A 13740-nucleotide genomic window follows, 5' to 3' on the forward strand; every position below is an offset into this window, starting at 1 on the left:
AAAGCTTAAATAATTGCATTTTTGTGAAGGAATTTTGTTAGAGATCAGGGGCCTCATTTATAAAATGCTGCGTAGAAATCATCCTTACCAAAACCGAACTTACGCACAGAAAATGCGCGTACCCCTTTCTTAGATGTGACATTTATAAATCGCAAATGATCTTGAACTTGTACGCAGCTTTAAACAATGCCTAATTAATGTCATGGACATATAAAAGAGCGCTTGTTAATGTTTAAACCCAATTTCGAGCAGCAAGAATGGCTTATATTGCCAAAAACCTGCAGTAATCGGACAAGCAAAAGTGCGTACGTCTGCGCAGACCCTGACGTGGCGCCAAGCACTTTTCCACGTCAAAGACAGGTTTTATAAATATGGACTTTGCCATGAATTTGTGCGTACGCACACTTTACGATCAAATCTGTGCGTACGCACGCTTTATAAATGAGGCCTCATATTCAGAACGATTTTCAAAACATACACAGAGTTAAAAATTAGTAAATAATTTTTTTGCTTCAGTTTTTTATATATTGGGTATTCTAGTGCAGTGTTTCCCAACCCTGGTCCTCGGGCACCCCCTCCCAGAAAGTTTTAGATGTCTCCTTATTTAACACACTTGATTTAACTCATCAGCTCGTTAGGGACACATGTTTACCATTTTAGAAGGAGGCTGATGAGTCGAATCAGGTGTTTTAAATAAGGAGACATCTAAAACTTTCTGGGAGGGGGTGCCCGAGGACCAGGGTTGGGAAACACTGTTCTAGTGGATAATCGCAGTATTACAGATTAAAAACTCATCAGGAACACGTTTTTTTAATGCAAATGTTTTCCCTTATTTGACGAGATAACTCGTCAATGGCAGGGATAGAGTTAAAAGATTAGTTGGTTCAACTTAAAAAAGTAAGTTACCTGTTTGCTTTAAAATTTTGAGTAAATTCAACTTAAAAACATATGAGTTACCTCAAAACAAATGTTGTGTAAAATAAAAATGTTGTGTAAACGAATATTTGTAAGTTAAATAAACTCAAAATTTTAAAGGGCACCTAGTGTACACAATCCACTTTTACAAGGTGTTTGGGCATAAATGTGTGTTGGCAGTGTGTGAACACAACCACCCTACAATGAAAAAAATCTATTCACCCCTTCTTTTTAATCTATTAAACCAAAGCAGTCTCATTAGACATGCTGTTTTGATTCTCTTAGCAATGTGATGTCACACTGCTAAAGCCCCGCCCACGGCCGCTGGTCTTGTATTACCATAGATTCTGCCTTCAGTGAGTTGAACGTTGTCTGCTATTTTTTCTGTGCTTTTTTTGTGAAATCAGATCTATTTTAACCAAAGCATCTATTTTGGTAAGGGAGAGAAGAGCAATAGCTTATTTGCATTTAAAGATACACACACAAAACGTTTTTGCTCCCACCCAAATAGGGGCATTTTGTGCATGCTATAATAAATGATCTGTGGGGTATTTTAAGGTTGAGACTTCACTGGACACACCTGAGACTATATTACATCTTGTAAAAATTGACATAATATGTGCCCTTTAAAGCAAACAGGTAAACTTACTTTTTTAAGTGGGTTTTAACAGACCGGGTCACATATATTGCATTTTGGGAGCCTGAGGTGTCTGGAGTGATGATTTAGGATGTTTTAGGATGACAGATTGTGGATGTCTGTTGCATCCTTTACAACCAAGTACTCAAAACTTTTGCATTTTTCAATGTAAAGGCTACCCTATATGTAAGTATACCCTAGTTTTTCAAAACTTTTTCTTCAATGAGCATAAACATGTTAATTTGCTGAAGTGACAAAGAATATGGAGTCATAAAATCAGAGATCTTCGAAATCAGAATTTTACTACCAGGTGTACCCAGTAATAGATCGCACCTGGCCAGTTGGCACCATCACCTGAAATGGTATCACTGGGACTTAACTGCTAAAACAATGCACATGGTGCTTACTAATAAACAACTATCAGCGGGTGCATTTCATTCTGAGTGAATTCCCATCTCAGTGTGATGTGACAGAAATAGAAACGGAGCTGCTAATGAAACGTGTTGTTGCTCGATGCAGTTGCAGCTGGTTAATGGGCGTTCACACAGACAGCGTGTTGTAGTGACTGAAAGTCATTCATTTATAATAATAGCTGGTGATTTGAGGTGATGTGATCAATGATGATGCAACAAAGTTGGACAGAGGTTACTGTACACAAATGTTTGCAGCGACATGAGATGTATGTCTTGATGCCTTATGCCTTATAGTGTTTCCCATAAAAGAAAGCAAGTCAGGACACAAAAATATGTATTTTATTAGACAAATAAAAACAAATTTCAAGAGCAGCAAAAACAGTCTGTGATTATATTGTTATAGCTGACAACAAACCGTCGTTCCACAGAATCAGATGAATAATACTTGGATTGTCATGTTTCATCTACTGCAGGACTTTTAATGCTACATACTCACAAAGACACAGAGAAGAAGTGGAATGATTTTTCCCTGCGCCCAAAGGCCGATGTGAAGGCGTAGGAAGCTCGTTTGATACTAGTAGTCGGACATAAAGTGCACTGTAGGACATCAGAAGCTGGCGGGCCATATCCTGAAAAATATTTACAGGTTGTACTTAAATGAATTTGAATGGTTTTGGTGTATGAATCAGTTGAGTCGGTAACGGGTGACATATGAGGATTAAAATTACTCAACAATGATTCCTGTAAAGTGCTGAAACTATAACTATACTATATAGCAAAACATTTATAGGTTGATTAATTTACATGAAAAAATATGCAAACACTGTGGCTCTGAATCACTGACATTAGTTTAAAGGAATATTCCATTTTCTTAAAAGAAAAATCCAGATAATTTACTCACTACCATGTCATCCAAAATGTTGATGTCTTTCTTTGTTCAGTCGAGAAGAAATTGTTTTTTGAAACATTGCAGGATTTTTCTCATTTTAATGGACTTTAATAGAACCCAACATTTAATACTTAACTCAACACTTAACAGTTTTTTTCAACAGAGTTTCAAAGAACTATAAACGATCCCAAACGAGGCATAAGGGTCTTATCTAGCGAAACAATTGTCATTATTGACAAGAAAAAAATAATAAAAATATGCTCTTTTGAACCACAGCTTTTCGTCTAGGTCCGGTCCAGCGCGACCTAACGTAAATGCGTGGTGACGTAGGGAGGTCACGTGTTACATATATAAAACGCACATTTGCGGACCATTTTAAACAATAAATTGACACAAAGACATTAATTAGTATCAGTTAACACACAACAAAGTAGGAACGGTCCTCTTTCAACACACATGTAAACACTGGGGCGGAGTTTCGCGTTCGTCCTCTGTGACCTCTTGACGTCATGACGTATTGCGTGGGGTCAGCTGGCGCATCACGACTGGATCTACATGACGAGAAGTTGTGCTTTAAAAGTGTATATTTGTTATTTTTCTTGTTTTGCTAGATAAGACCCTTATGCCTCGTTTGGGATCGTTTATAGTTCTTTGAAACTTCCGTTGAAAAAAACTGTTAAGTGTTGAATTAAGTGTTAAATGTTGGTGTCTCTTAAAGTCCATTAAAATGAGAAAAATCCTGCAATGTTTTCCTCAAAAAACATAATTTCTTCTCGACTGAACAAAGAAAGACATCAACATTTTGGATAACATGGTGGTGAGTAAATTATCTGGATTTTTCTTTTAAGAAAATTGACTATTCCTTTAAGGCAAGACTACCTAGCCAAACATTTAGTTACATATAATTCAATATATAACGCAAAATTTTAAAGGCACAATATGCAAGATTTTTACCACTTGAGGTCGCTATTTCACAATAACACAATAAAAAGGCGAAGCTTAATGACGTTATGAAGGAGAGCTGTCCTTCACCATCTAGTGACGTATGATATTCACTAATCTTGTTCATGGACAAGGTAATGAATGAATGTTTTTATCTGTACATTTGATCATGTTATTTGCGGAAACCCCCAGCAAGTATATAAGAACACTGACCAATTTATTGTTGTTTTTACCTGAGGTCTAAGGGTGGTGTCAGGCATCAAAGTGAAGTTTTTTGTAAGTTTAGAGTCTTCTCTTTGACTTCTTGATGCGTTCGGCTCGGTTCTATCTGCCAGCAGGGGGCGCTCTTCTTCAGGAACCTCATCCTCCTCCTGTAATCCAGCTTCAGGATCCAGGGTCTTGACCTCGGTCACCAGAACTAGGTGTGACATTCTTTTCTTGAGTTTGTTCTGTGGAGTAAAATGGGAACTTTGTGACATTTTGTAATCATTTCCTTTTACTTTAAGTTGTTCAAAACAGATCAGGGACTGTAGGAAGTGGTTTAACATTTAGAAGTTTGATTTAGGGAAATACTTCACAAACAAATTAAAATTGTAGCCTATTTATTCACTATTATTTGGTAACTCTCACTAGAAATTATCCAATGCTGGGTTGTTTTAACCCAGGTGCTGGGTTATTACAACCCATGGTTGGGTGACAACAACCCAACATTGATTAATTTTTAACCCAGCGGTGTATTCTGTCCTATATATGGGTTAAAAACAACCCAGGAAGTCTTTTTCCATATACTCAAAGTGAATAGGGACTTTCACAAACTGAAAAAAACTGTAATGAGAACAGAGTCATTATTTATAATCACTGTATAAAAAGCACTCTGTATGTTTTGCAATATATTTTCGGGTCCATGCAGGAAACACATTTAGAAATTGATGAGTAAATGTTGAGTGACCCATTCCTTTAAACTACTGTATAACAGTCAATTGTGCTATTTTGAATTTTATTTGATTTATTGGACAAAATGTGACAAATTTGTCAAGGATAACACAATAAAGTTAATAAAATAATACATAGTTCAAATATCTTAAAAACGTAATATATATCTATAAATAAATTTAAATGTAATTTCGTTATTTGGTGTACCACTGTACACTGTCAGATAAAGGTACAGAAGCTGTCACTGGGATGGTAATCTATGAAAAGATCCTAATGTACCATTTAGGTTAGGGGTGCACCGATATATCGGCCAATGATGCTTGCTATGCTTCTCAATGAATTACGGTGAAGTGCCGCTACATACAAAAGCTAGAGGGCGCTCTCGTGCAGAAACTCAATATGCGCTGCAGACAAAGAAACATTCACACGCAGCTATGATCATAGATATGTATAAAGGCTAGATGTTTCACCCGCGCTGCTGGCCAATTGAGTGGAACGTGTGCATTTGGCGGCCATCTTACCACAGGGCGCTCGCTCACTCGTAGCATTAAGTTTAATGGTGCAGGTACATTTAAATGACAGTGTGGTTTGTTATAAACGTCAAAGATGTACCTATGACACTGCATACTTAAACAAAAAAAAATGTCATGAAACATGTTAAAGCATCAATAGCCACGTTAATAACGTTTGTAAGAAACCAAACCGTTTGAAAATTGGTAGAAAATTGAGCAAGTTATGGTCATTTAAAAGTACCTGCACCATTAAAACTCAATCCTACGAGTGAGGGAGCTGCCTGAGATAAGATGGCCACAAGGTGATAACGTTAGAGACTCCGCCATAACACATCTAGCCTTTATACATATCTATGGCTATGACACGCAGCTCCAGGAAATGGCGTAAGGATATATTTATATTGCTGTTCTTCAAACCTTTTCAGGTATTTTCATGATAATAAAGAATATGTTTAATGATTATGTTTGACGAGTGTTGCTTTTTCAAATGCATGTTATAAAGGAGTCAAACTAACAGTGATATCAGATTGATCAGGACTTACTAATCAAAAGCCGTAGTACATGAAATAGCTGTGAATAATATCGGCTGTGCGATTCAGAATAGTTATTGGCCACGTATTGTAAGTGAATATTGGCATATATATATTTATAGATATGTACCTTTGCCAATATGTATGAGGTACCAGAATATGCACTCTTAGATATGTAAATGTACTTTTTAAACCCAATGACAGCTTCTGTACCTTTCTTTCTGAGAGTGCACTCACTGTATATGGAGTACAAAACATTTGTTAGTATTGATTGTTTTCAAACTCCAGCTATCAGTAGAGCCATCAACATTAGTATAAATCAATGAACAAAGTCAAGCAAACCTGTACTTGATCTCTCCCAAAACTCGTGTCCAGGGCTTCAGTTAGAGATCTCAGACATGGGGACAGGTCCCAGTATAAACAGAAGAGCTGGAGATAAAGCAGAATTTGAAGTTAATGAGTATAAACAAGACTGCTTTAATGCAAGATTAACTGTTATTAGCATTATCAGTTTCATCAAATGTAAAACAACAGGAAGAGATTTGAAGCGAATGAGGATGTGAAACCCAGTTATCTGATAAAGGAGTGAAAGAGCATGACTGCATGACTCATTATGACCTGTCAATCATCACCAATTATTTTACAATCTCTCTTTTACCAGTTTATTTATGCGATGATTAATGAAAATATTTGTGTAGTTGACACTTCAACCCCTAATGTTTAAACCAAATCTCCGTCCTTGCTGTCTGTAGTGACTATATTGGACACGACATTTCAAAAGCACAGCAGCACAAAAGTCAAGTCAGTGAGAAGTCATGAAAATATACATTTAAATGTTGGTGCAGGAACATTTGACTAACATTACAGATGAAACCAGTAGAAAATAAAGTTATTTAAATATAAGGTGCAATTACTTGCAGTTGTCCTCTGCATTTATGCATCCAGTCACCCACTCCCAACAGCAGCTTGTGTCGAACCATCCTCTCGTTTACTGCCACCAATCGTACATCTGTGTTCATGTTTATCTGAAATATTGACACAAACATACATGAACCGTCAGCTTTGTTACCAGGGAACACAAGGTTACTTTAAGGAAACGCTGGTTTTCATAGAAAAGTCCCAACCGGGTCATGAGTTGCATGTGGTGAGTAAGACTTCTGTCTTATGTTGGAAATAGGCCCGTAAGTGCGTATTATAAAATGACACAAACATGTAGTGAATTTTAAGTTATCCAGTCACTGTTAGGGCTGTCACGATTATAAAATTAGGCTGACTGCTAATCGGTAATTGTGACGGTTATGGCGATTAATTGCCTGTTTATTGCTTTGACATTTAAGTCTCATAAATTTTTTGTTTATGAAATAGTTTTCACAGATTGTTGTGATTATTTAAAATAAATCTTTTGCAAGGTTTTTCTGGCAGTAAATATTTATACACATAACACATTTTTAAAAGTAATCTGATACTGTCTCATTTATACAGGCGCTGCAGCTCCCCCTTGTGTTTTTTAGAGAGATGTACAATCATCGCGGTGATCTGAAATCATTGCGATGAGGTCAAACAATTGCGATGAGGCGATTATTTAATCATTGTGACAGCCCTAGTCAGTGTTGTATAAAGTGTTGACTCAGACTCCCGCATCTTGTGACGACTCCTTCCGAATTTTATAGTACATTATGGGAAAAAATCTGCAAAGCTGGTCTGTCTTTTATAAATCTGATAAAACTAAAGAATCTTCAGAGATATGAAGGATGTAATACTACTTTATAGGTACTCCAGATTAACATCAGATACGCAGAAACAGTTTGTGTTATTGACACTTAAAAATTGCCACTTTGTTTCTGTGAGCAAAATTGTGCCGTTTTTGGGTGTGTCCTATTAAATTCAAATGAGTTGATCTCTGCACTAAATGGCAGTGCCGTGGTTGGATAGTGCAGATTAAAAGGCGGTATTATCCCCTTCTGACATCACAAAGTGAACCAAATTACAATGACCTATTTTTTCACATGCTTGCAGAGAATGGTTTAAGTAATTGGGTTGGGACCCAATTATAGCACTTAAACATGAAAAAAGTCAGATTTTCATGATATGTTTCCTATAACACACAGTATATGACATAAAAATGACTTAAATGCTCAGGGTTTCCCAAACTGGGGTTGTGAACCCCTACTGGTTCGTGAAAGAATTGCAGGGGGGTCATGAGTTGATGAAAAACATTTCATTAAATACTCACAATTAAATCATAAGATGCAAATAAATTATTTTAAAATAAAAAATGTACTCTTCATGTCATATGACCATTACACAACACTACAAAAAATGACAATAATAATAACAATTACTATGCAAAATACTACTGATAAGAACTTGGATGAAAATAAATAAATAAAGTTGAATATGCAAATGTGCTATTCCATTATTAAAATCTGATGGGGTAAATTCAACATCATCAGACTTTTGTGTCATGTGACAGCCCACCTCTTTGTTGCTGTAGTGGAAGATGAGGATAATGGCGGTGGTGAGGATCACAGTCACCAGAGTAATAGACAGGCATAGCACCCAGATGTCTGTAGTACTGTTCTCGATGTACATGTGAAGTGTTGAGTAAACCGCACACCACAGCACCATGTACAAAAACTGCAGTTGACAAAAAAAAACAAGCAAAACCTGATTGCTGGAAATACCTTCCTGGATATTTAACCCAGATTGAACTTACTGTAATTGTGCAAATCAATGCCAGGTGATCTAGAGCATGTCATGCATGTCAAGAATGTAATTGCCGAACTTACAACTTACTGTTTTGTTTTACATAAATTACACTCTACAAAAGCTGTCACTGGGGCGGTACCCTTTCAAAACGTACACATTAGTACCTCAAAGGTATATATCTATACCTAAATGTTAAATATTAGGATCCTTTTACGAGGGTACCGTCCCAATGACAGCTTTTTTGGCATTTTTTGAACCACTCGATATTAAAAGTTTAGCAGTATTTTTCTTACAGGTGCCAGGATGAGATTAAAACAGGATGAGTTGAAAAGCAAATATCTTCTGGCGGACGGGTGGTCCAGCGCTAGATGTAGTGGACTCTCAAAATCCTCTACTGGAACCTGAAACAGTATAAAAATCAACATTAATTTGCTAAAATGAAAATTTAGTTAATATCTTCTTTACATTTCAAACCTGTATGACTCCATTTCTTTTAATTGAGATGTTTTGAAGGTGGTACACACTGTATATTTTCTATTAAATAAAAACAATGACTAGGAGTTCAAGCTTTAGAAAGGACAAAAACACCATGAATTACTATTAAAGTAATCTATAGGATTTAAAGGTGCAGTGTAAATTTTAGCAGCATCTAGTGGTGAGGTTGCAAATTGAAACCAACAGCTCAGTTCACAGCTCAAACGCAAAGAGAAGCTACGGTAGCCGACACAGGACAAACATGTCATTGTTGGAGATAACTTAATAAAAAAGTTTGTCCGTTAAGAGCTTCTGTAGAAACATGGCGGCACAAAATGGCGGCTTCCATGTAAGGGGACCCCCGGTGTATGTAAATAAAAACGTCTCATTCTAGGGTAATAAACACATAACGGTTCATTATGAAAGGTCTTTATACACCACTGATAATATAGTTTTGTATATTATTTTGCATTTCTGTCAAGAGATCCTTCTAGAAATTACACACTGCACCTTTAAGCACTATATAGAAGTATAGGAACATAAATCAAGCTATTCAAATAAACTGGTCTCATCCACCAAAGGTTTTAAATCTTTGCACTTGCATATTTTAACATGGCACGTCTGACATTGCACATTTATGAGACGTCCTAACCAAATGGCATTTGGTATTATTGACATCGAACCTGCGTGTTTCATAATGGAAATAAAGTTATACTGGTTTGAATTGACCTGAGGGTGAGTCAGTTACGATAACTGATATAAGGGTGAACTATTTAACCTTACTGTTAAAGGAGTTCACTGAAAAATTTTAAAAGTCTGTCATCATTTACTCATCCTCAAAACCTGTATACATTTCTTTGTTCTGCTGAACACAAAGCAAGACATTTTAGAAATCATATGTAACCAAGCAAATCTGGGGCACTATTGACTTCCATAGTAGGCAAGAATAAAACTATGGAAGTGAATGGTGCCCCAAATCTTTTTTTTTTTTAAATATCTTTCAGTGAAACAATGACATAATTCACAATTCATTTTTTCGGTGAACTATCCCTTTAACAAGGAAGCAGGGTGTAGCTTCGTGTAGAAATGTGTAAAAAGGTTGTTTATGATGGTAAAATTTTACAGGCCTGGAAGCGCTCTCTCTCCAACAGAGTCCTGCATTCTTCCAAGTCAAATGTGGGAAGCAACATAGAGGATGTGGATACAAATGCCACACATTGACCTGAAAATAAGAGATCAGGTGAGTTGAATATGACCAGTCAAATAGTCAAAAATCCATTCTGGTTGATCGTGTATAAAAGTTCAAATTTAAGCACAAAAAGTAAATTCATGAAAAGATGTAGATAAATATCTCGCAATGTTACCCTTGCAATGAGACTCTTGTATCATTACAGCACTGATATTCTGTGTGTTTTTTATTTCTGTTAGATGGTTTGTTGTGTGTACCGTTCATCCATGTGGGCGCTGTGCTGCTTTCTCCTGCTGTGGCTGAATGCCCTGTGGGGGATTCAACATCACCTCTTTCCTCTCCATTACATTGCACCTCCCTCCCCTCCATGGAGACAGCCCGTGTCAGCGCCTGCTAGAAAACACGCACGCAACAAAATATTAGCAAACTCACTGCAACTGAATTGTAAGTTGCATATAAAAACACACGATTTGCCTTTTACAGTATCAAGCAGTTGTGACTGCTATGAGGATTGTCTTTTGCCTATTATTATGTAGTCGCTAGGCAGAGCCGTCCCTAGACGTTTGGGGGCCCTAAGCAAAATTTGGTCGGGGGGCCCCTTTGACCGTTTTAAGTGAGGCTTAAAGAAAAGCAATGACTACCTTATAGGTTGTCACTATAGGAAGTATTAGGTGGTTGCTAGCAGTGTTCGAATTATGTGAAAGATTAAGAGGGGTCCCCTAGCTAAAAAAAAACACAGCGTGAGGTGCACTTGAGAGTTTACATTTATTTCAAACAGAAATCTTTTGGATTCGTTTATTGCAAAAATAGGACAAATAATGGACATTATCGCTTTGTGGAATTTTTAATTCATGAAATATTTTAACTTAAATAAAAACCAAGGGACCCCTCTAATTGCTCCAGCCCCTGTCAACTCGAGCCCTTTTGGTCCCTAGAAATTTCCCTTATCGGATCAGACTTATAGGATTTTGACCTGAAAAGGTGAAAATTACAATAAGTCCAGCTATGAGTAATCGACCTCTAGCCAAAATAAAATTTAATTTGATTACATGTCGTTTTTGCCAAAATAAGTGGCGATATGTATGATATGTCATCATGTAAGCAAAGACAACAGTGATGACGTGGTGTTTGGTTTCTTTTTTTTTTCATTTATTTTTGGGCTGTGGTTAGATGTCTATTTAATTTTCAGACTGCCTTGTTTAAGCCTAGATGTCTCGGCTGCGTTTGGACGACTATTAGACGTCTTTTAAAAGTAAAATTGCTTGCTGTGAATGTCTAGCTTGTAATGCACTGCACGTCACTTTGGGAAAAAAAGCCAAATGCGAAATGAAACAAAGATAATGCTAAAGGTTACATAAAATATCAAGCTTTGTAAAATACATCCAAATATAAACTTGATATGTCACTGCGTAGTTTAAGCAGCAAGATGGTGTTGATTCCTTTATTGCACAACGCAGAGATCACCATTAGCATTAAAGATGCTTTAAGCATATGCATTGCTAACTAATGCTGCCTAGGGTAGGATTCATGCAAACAAAAGCAGTTTAGGTTTGTGTACTTTTTTAACCGTACTGTTAAAGGTGCAGTGTGTACATTTTAGCGGCATCTAGTGGTAAGGTTGCGAATTGCAACCAACAGCTTAGTCCACTGCTCACCCCTAGCTTTTGAAACGCATAGAGAAGCTACGGTATCCGCCACCGGAAAAACATGTCATTGACGGAGACAATTTAGCAAAAAGTTTGTCCGTTAAGGGCTTCTGTAAAAACATGGCGGCACAAAATGGCGACTTCCATGTAAGGGGACCCTCGGTGTACATGTATGTAGATAAAATCATCTCATTCTAAGGTAATAAAAACATAACGGGTCATTATAAAAAGGTCTTTATAGACCACTAATATTATAGTTTTGTATATTATTTTGCATTTCTGTCAAGAGATCCTTTTAAAAATTACACACTGCACCTTTAAAGGAACAGTTGACTGAAAAATGAAAATTCTTGAATTTACTTAACCTCAAGTTGTTTCAAATCTGTATACATTTTTTGTTCTACTGAATACAAAGGAAGATATTTTGAAAAAGGTTTATAACCAAGCAGATCTGGGGCACCATTTACTTCCATAGTAGACTAGAATAAAACTATGAAAGTGAATGGTGCCCCAGATATGTTTGGTTATTAACATTTTTCAAAATATCCTTTTTTGAAAAAACTTTAGGGTGAATAAATAATGACACAATTATAATTTTTCGGTGAACTATTCCTTTAACAAAGAAGCGCGGTGTAGCTTAATGTCGAAAAAAAATGCAAAGAAAGCAGTTCAGGTTTGTGTTACTTAAATGTATTCAATAGTTTTAGACATATAAATGCGAGGCTATGCCAAACACATCTTGTGGTCAGAAAGGAGACTAAATATAACTCACATGGAGGTTTCAAACCTCAAACGAAGAGTGAAGGTTTTGCCGGCGCCCAGCTTGTTATCGGGGTTCAAAGATGTAACACTTTCAGCAATGCGCACAGCCTGCGTAAAAACAGGAAACGGTAACTTCTTGTTTCAGAGTTTCATATACAAGAAAGTGACAAAGACGTTAGTTTCTCAACCATTATTAAGAAGGACGGTGCTCGGCTTATAACAGACCTCCTAATTCAAGGTTATCCTCTCAGGTCAATATAGTTATTGGTTTTTTTAATGCACACAGTTTATAAGAAAATAAATCAACATTTGTATGCAATTATGTGATATTGCTTTAGAGTGCAGCAGTAAATATACGCATCAAGCAAGTTTCGACAAACCTGCACAGTTGGCTCCTTTACAATCTGTCAGCAATAGATAAAGACAACCAGCAACTACTGAACATCTGAAGTGCCCCATTGAAAGACATTAAATTTATTCTCACCTGTGTTCGTTTGCTAATACAGCAAACACATTATATTGTGAAGTGTTGGAGCAGAATCAGTATGTTGTAAGTCCATCTCTTCATTTCTCTTGACAGTCATGCCTGCCGTCGCCACAACCTTCGCTTCTCTTTCTGTCAACTAAGTCCCTCCCACTGTTTTAATATTCATATGTTTGGCTTTTTAAAGCTGTTTGTTTCTTCATTCTTCTAATTTCTCGAAGACCTTCCTTTTCTCGCAAACCTCCCTCCCTCTCTCTCACTCGTCTTTATCTTTCTTTCTCTTTCATTCTCTGTGCAGTGTGTGTCTTCCTCTTTATATGTATGTAAAGCTCCAATGACAGCTTTTAACCCCGCCCCCTTTTTGCCATCTCTCTCTTTTTCATTGCTTCCTTTTTCTCTCAGCTTGTGACTCAGCTCAGTCTTAACACATGACTACAGGAATGTAGAGACAATTTCACAGCCCCATGGTAAAAAATCCTTGTGTTTGTGTGTAAGCATGAGGGACGAGCGAGAGAGAGAGGTATGTCAGAGGTACAAATTGGTACCAGAGAGTTCATATTAGTCTATCAAAGGTGCATATTTGTACCAAATGTGCAAATGTGTGTGTGTGTATATATATATATATATATATATATATATATATATATATATGTACCTAAATAGTATATTAGGACCATTATAAAGGGTATTGCCCCAGTGACAGAT

At 36.7% G+C, this 13740-nt stretch overlaps 1 protein-coding gene across 5 annotated transcripts; it reads right to left on the reverse strand.

Moving 5' to 3' along the window:
- Positions 1–2287: 2287 nt before the first annotated feature.
- Positions 2288–13352, reverse strand: tmem268 (transmembrane protein 268). Of its 5 annotated transcripts, none has more exons than XM_073858126.1 (10): positions 13046–13351; positions 12562–12660; positions 10401–10536; positions 10082–10176; positions 8774–8881; positions 8250–8408; positions 6686–6796; positions 6114–6200; positions 4030–4245; positions 2288–2594 (listed from the first exon to the last, which is right to left on the reverse strand). In XM_073858126.1, the coding sequence occupies exons 3-10, from the start codon at positions 10510–10512 to the stop codon at positions 2430–2432; spliced, it is 1053 nt and encodes a 350-aa protein (XP_073714227.1). In that variant the 5' UTR covers positions 10513–10536; positions 12562–12660; positions 13046–13351; the 3' UTR covers positions 2288–2429. The 5 variants fall into 5 exon arrangements, with proteins under 5 accessions (XP_073714227.1, XP_055075766.2, XP_073714226.1 ...); XM_055219791.2 differs by having other exon boundaries at positions 12562–12659; positions 13036–13351; XM_073858125.1 differs by having other exon boundaries at positions 10401–10533; positions 13046–13349.
- Positions 13353–13740: the final 388 nt, after the last annotated feature.

Source organism: Misgurnus anguillicaudatus, chromosome 20 (assembly GCF_027580225.2).
Source record: "Misgurnus anguillicaudatus chromosome 20, ASM2758022v2, whole genome shotgun sequence".
Classification (NCBI taxonomy): domain Eukaryota; kingdom Metazoa; phylum Chordata; class Actinopteri; order Cypriniformes; family Cobitidae; genus Misgurnus; species Misgurnus anguillicaudatus.

Excerpts from the sequence above, each read along its gene's own strand:
- tmem268 (XM_055219792.2), bottom strand. The coding sequence starts at position 10,512 with ATGGAGGGGAGGGAGGTGCAATGTAATGGAGAGGAAAGAGGTGATGTT. Across the intron at positions 4,246-6,113 it reads TTGGGAGAGATCAAGTACAG|AACAAACTCAAGAAAAGAAT; the intron begins GTTTGCTTGACT and ends TTTACTCCACAG. Across the intron at positions 2,595-4,029 it reads ACACCACCCTTAGACCTCAG|GATATGGCCCGCCAGCTTCT; the intron begins GTAAAAACAACA and ends AATATTTTTCAG.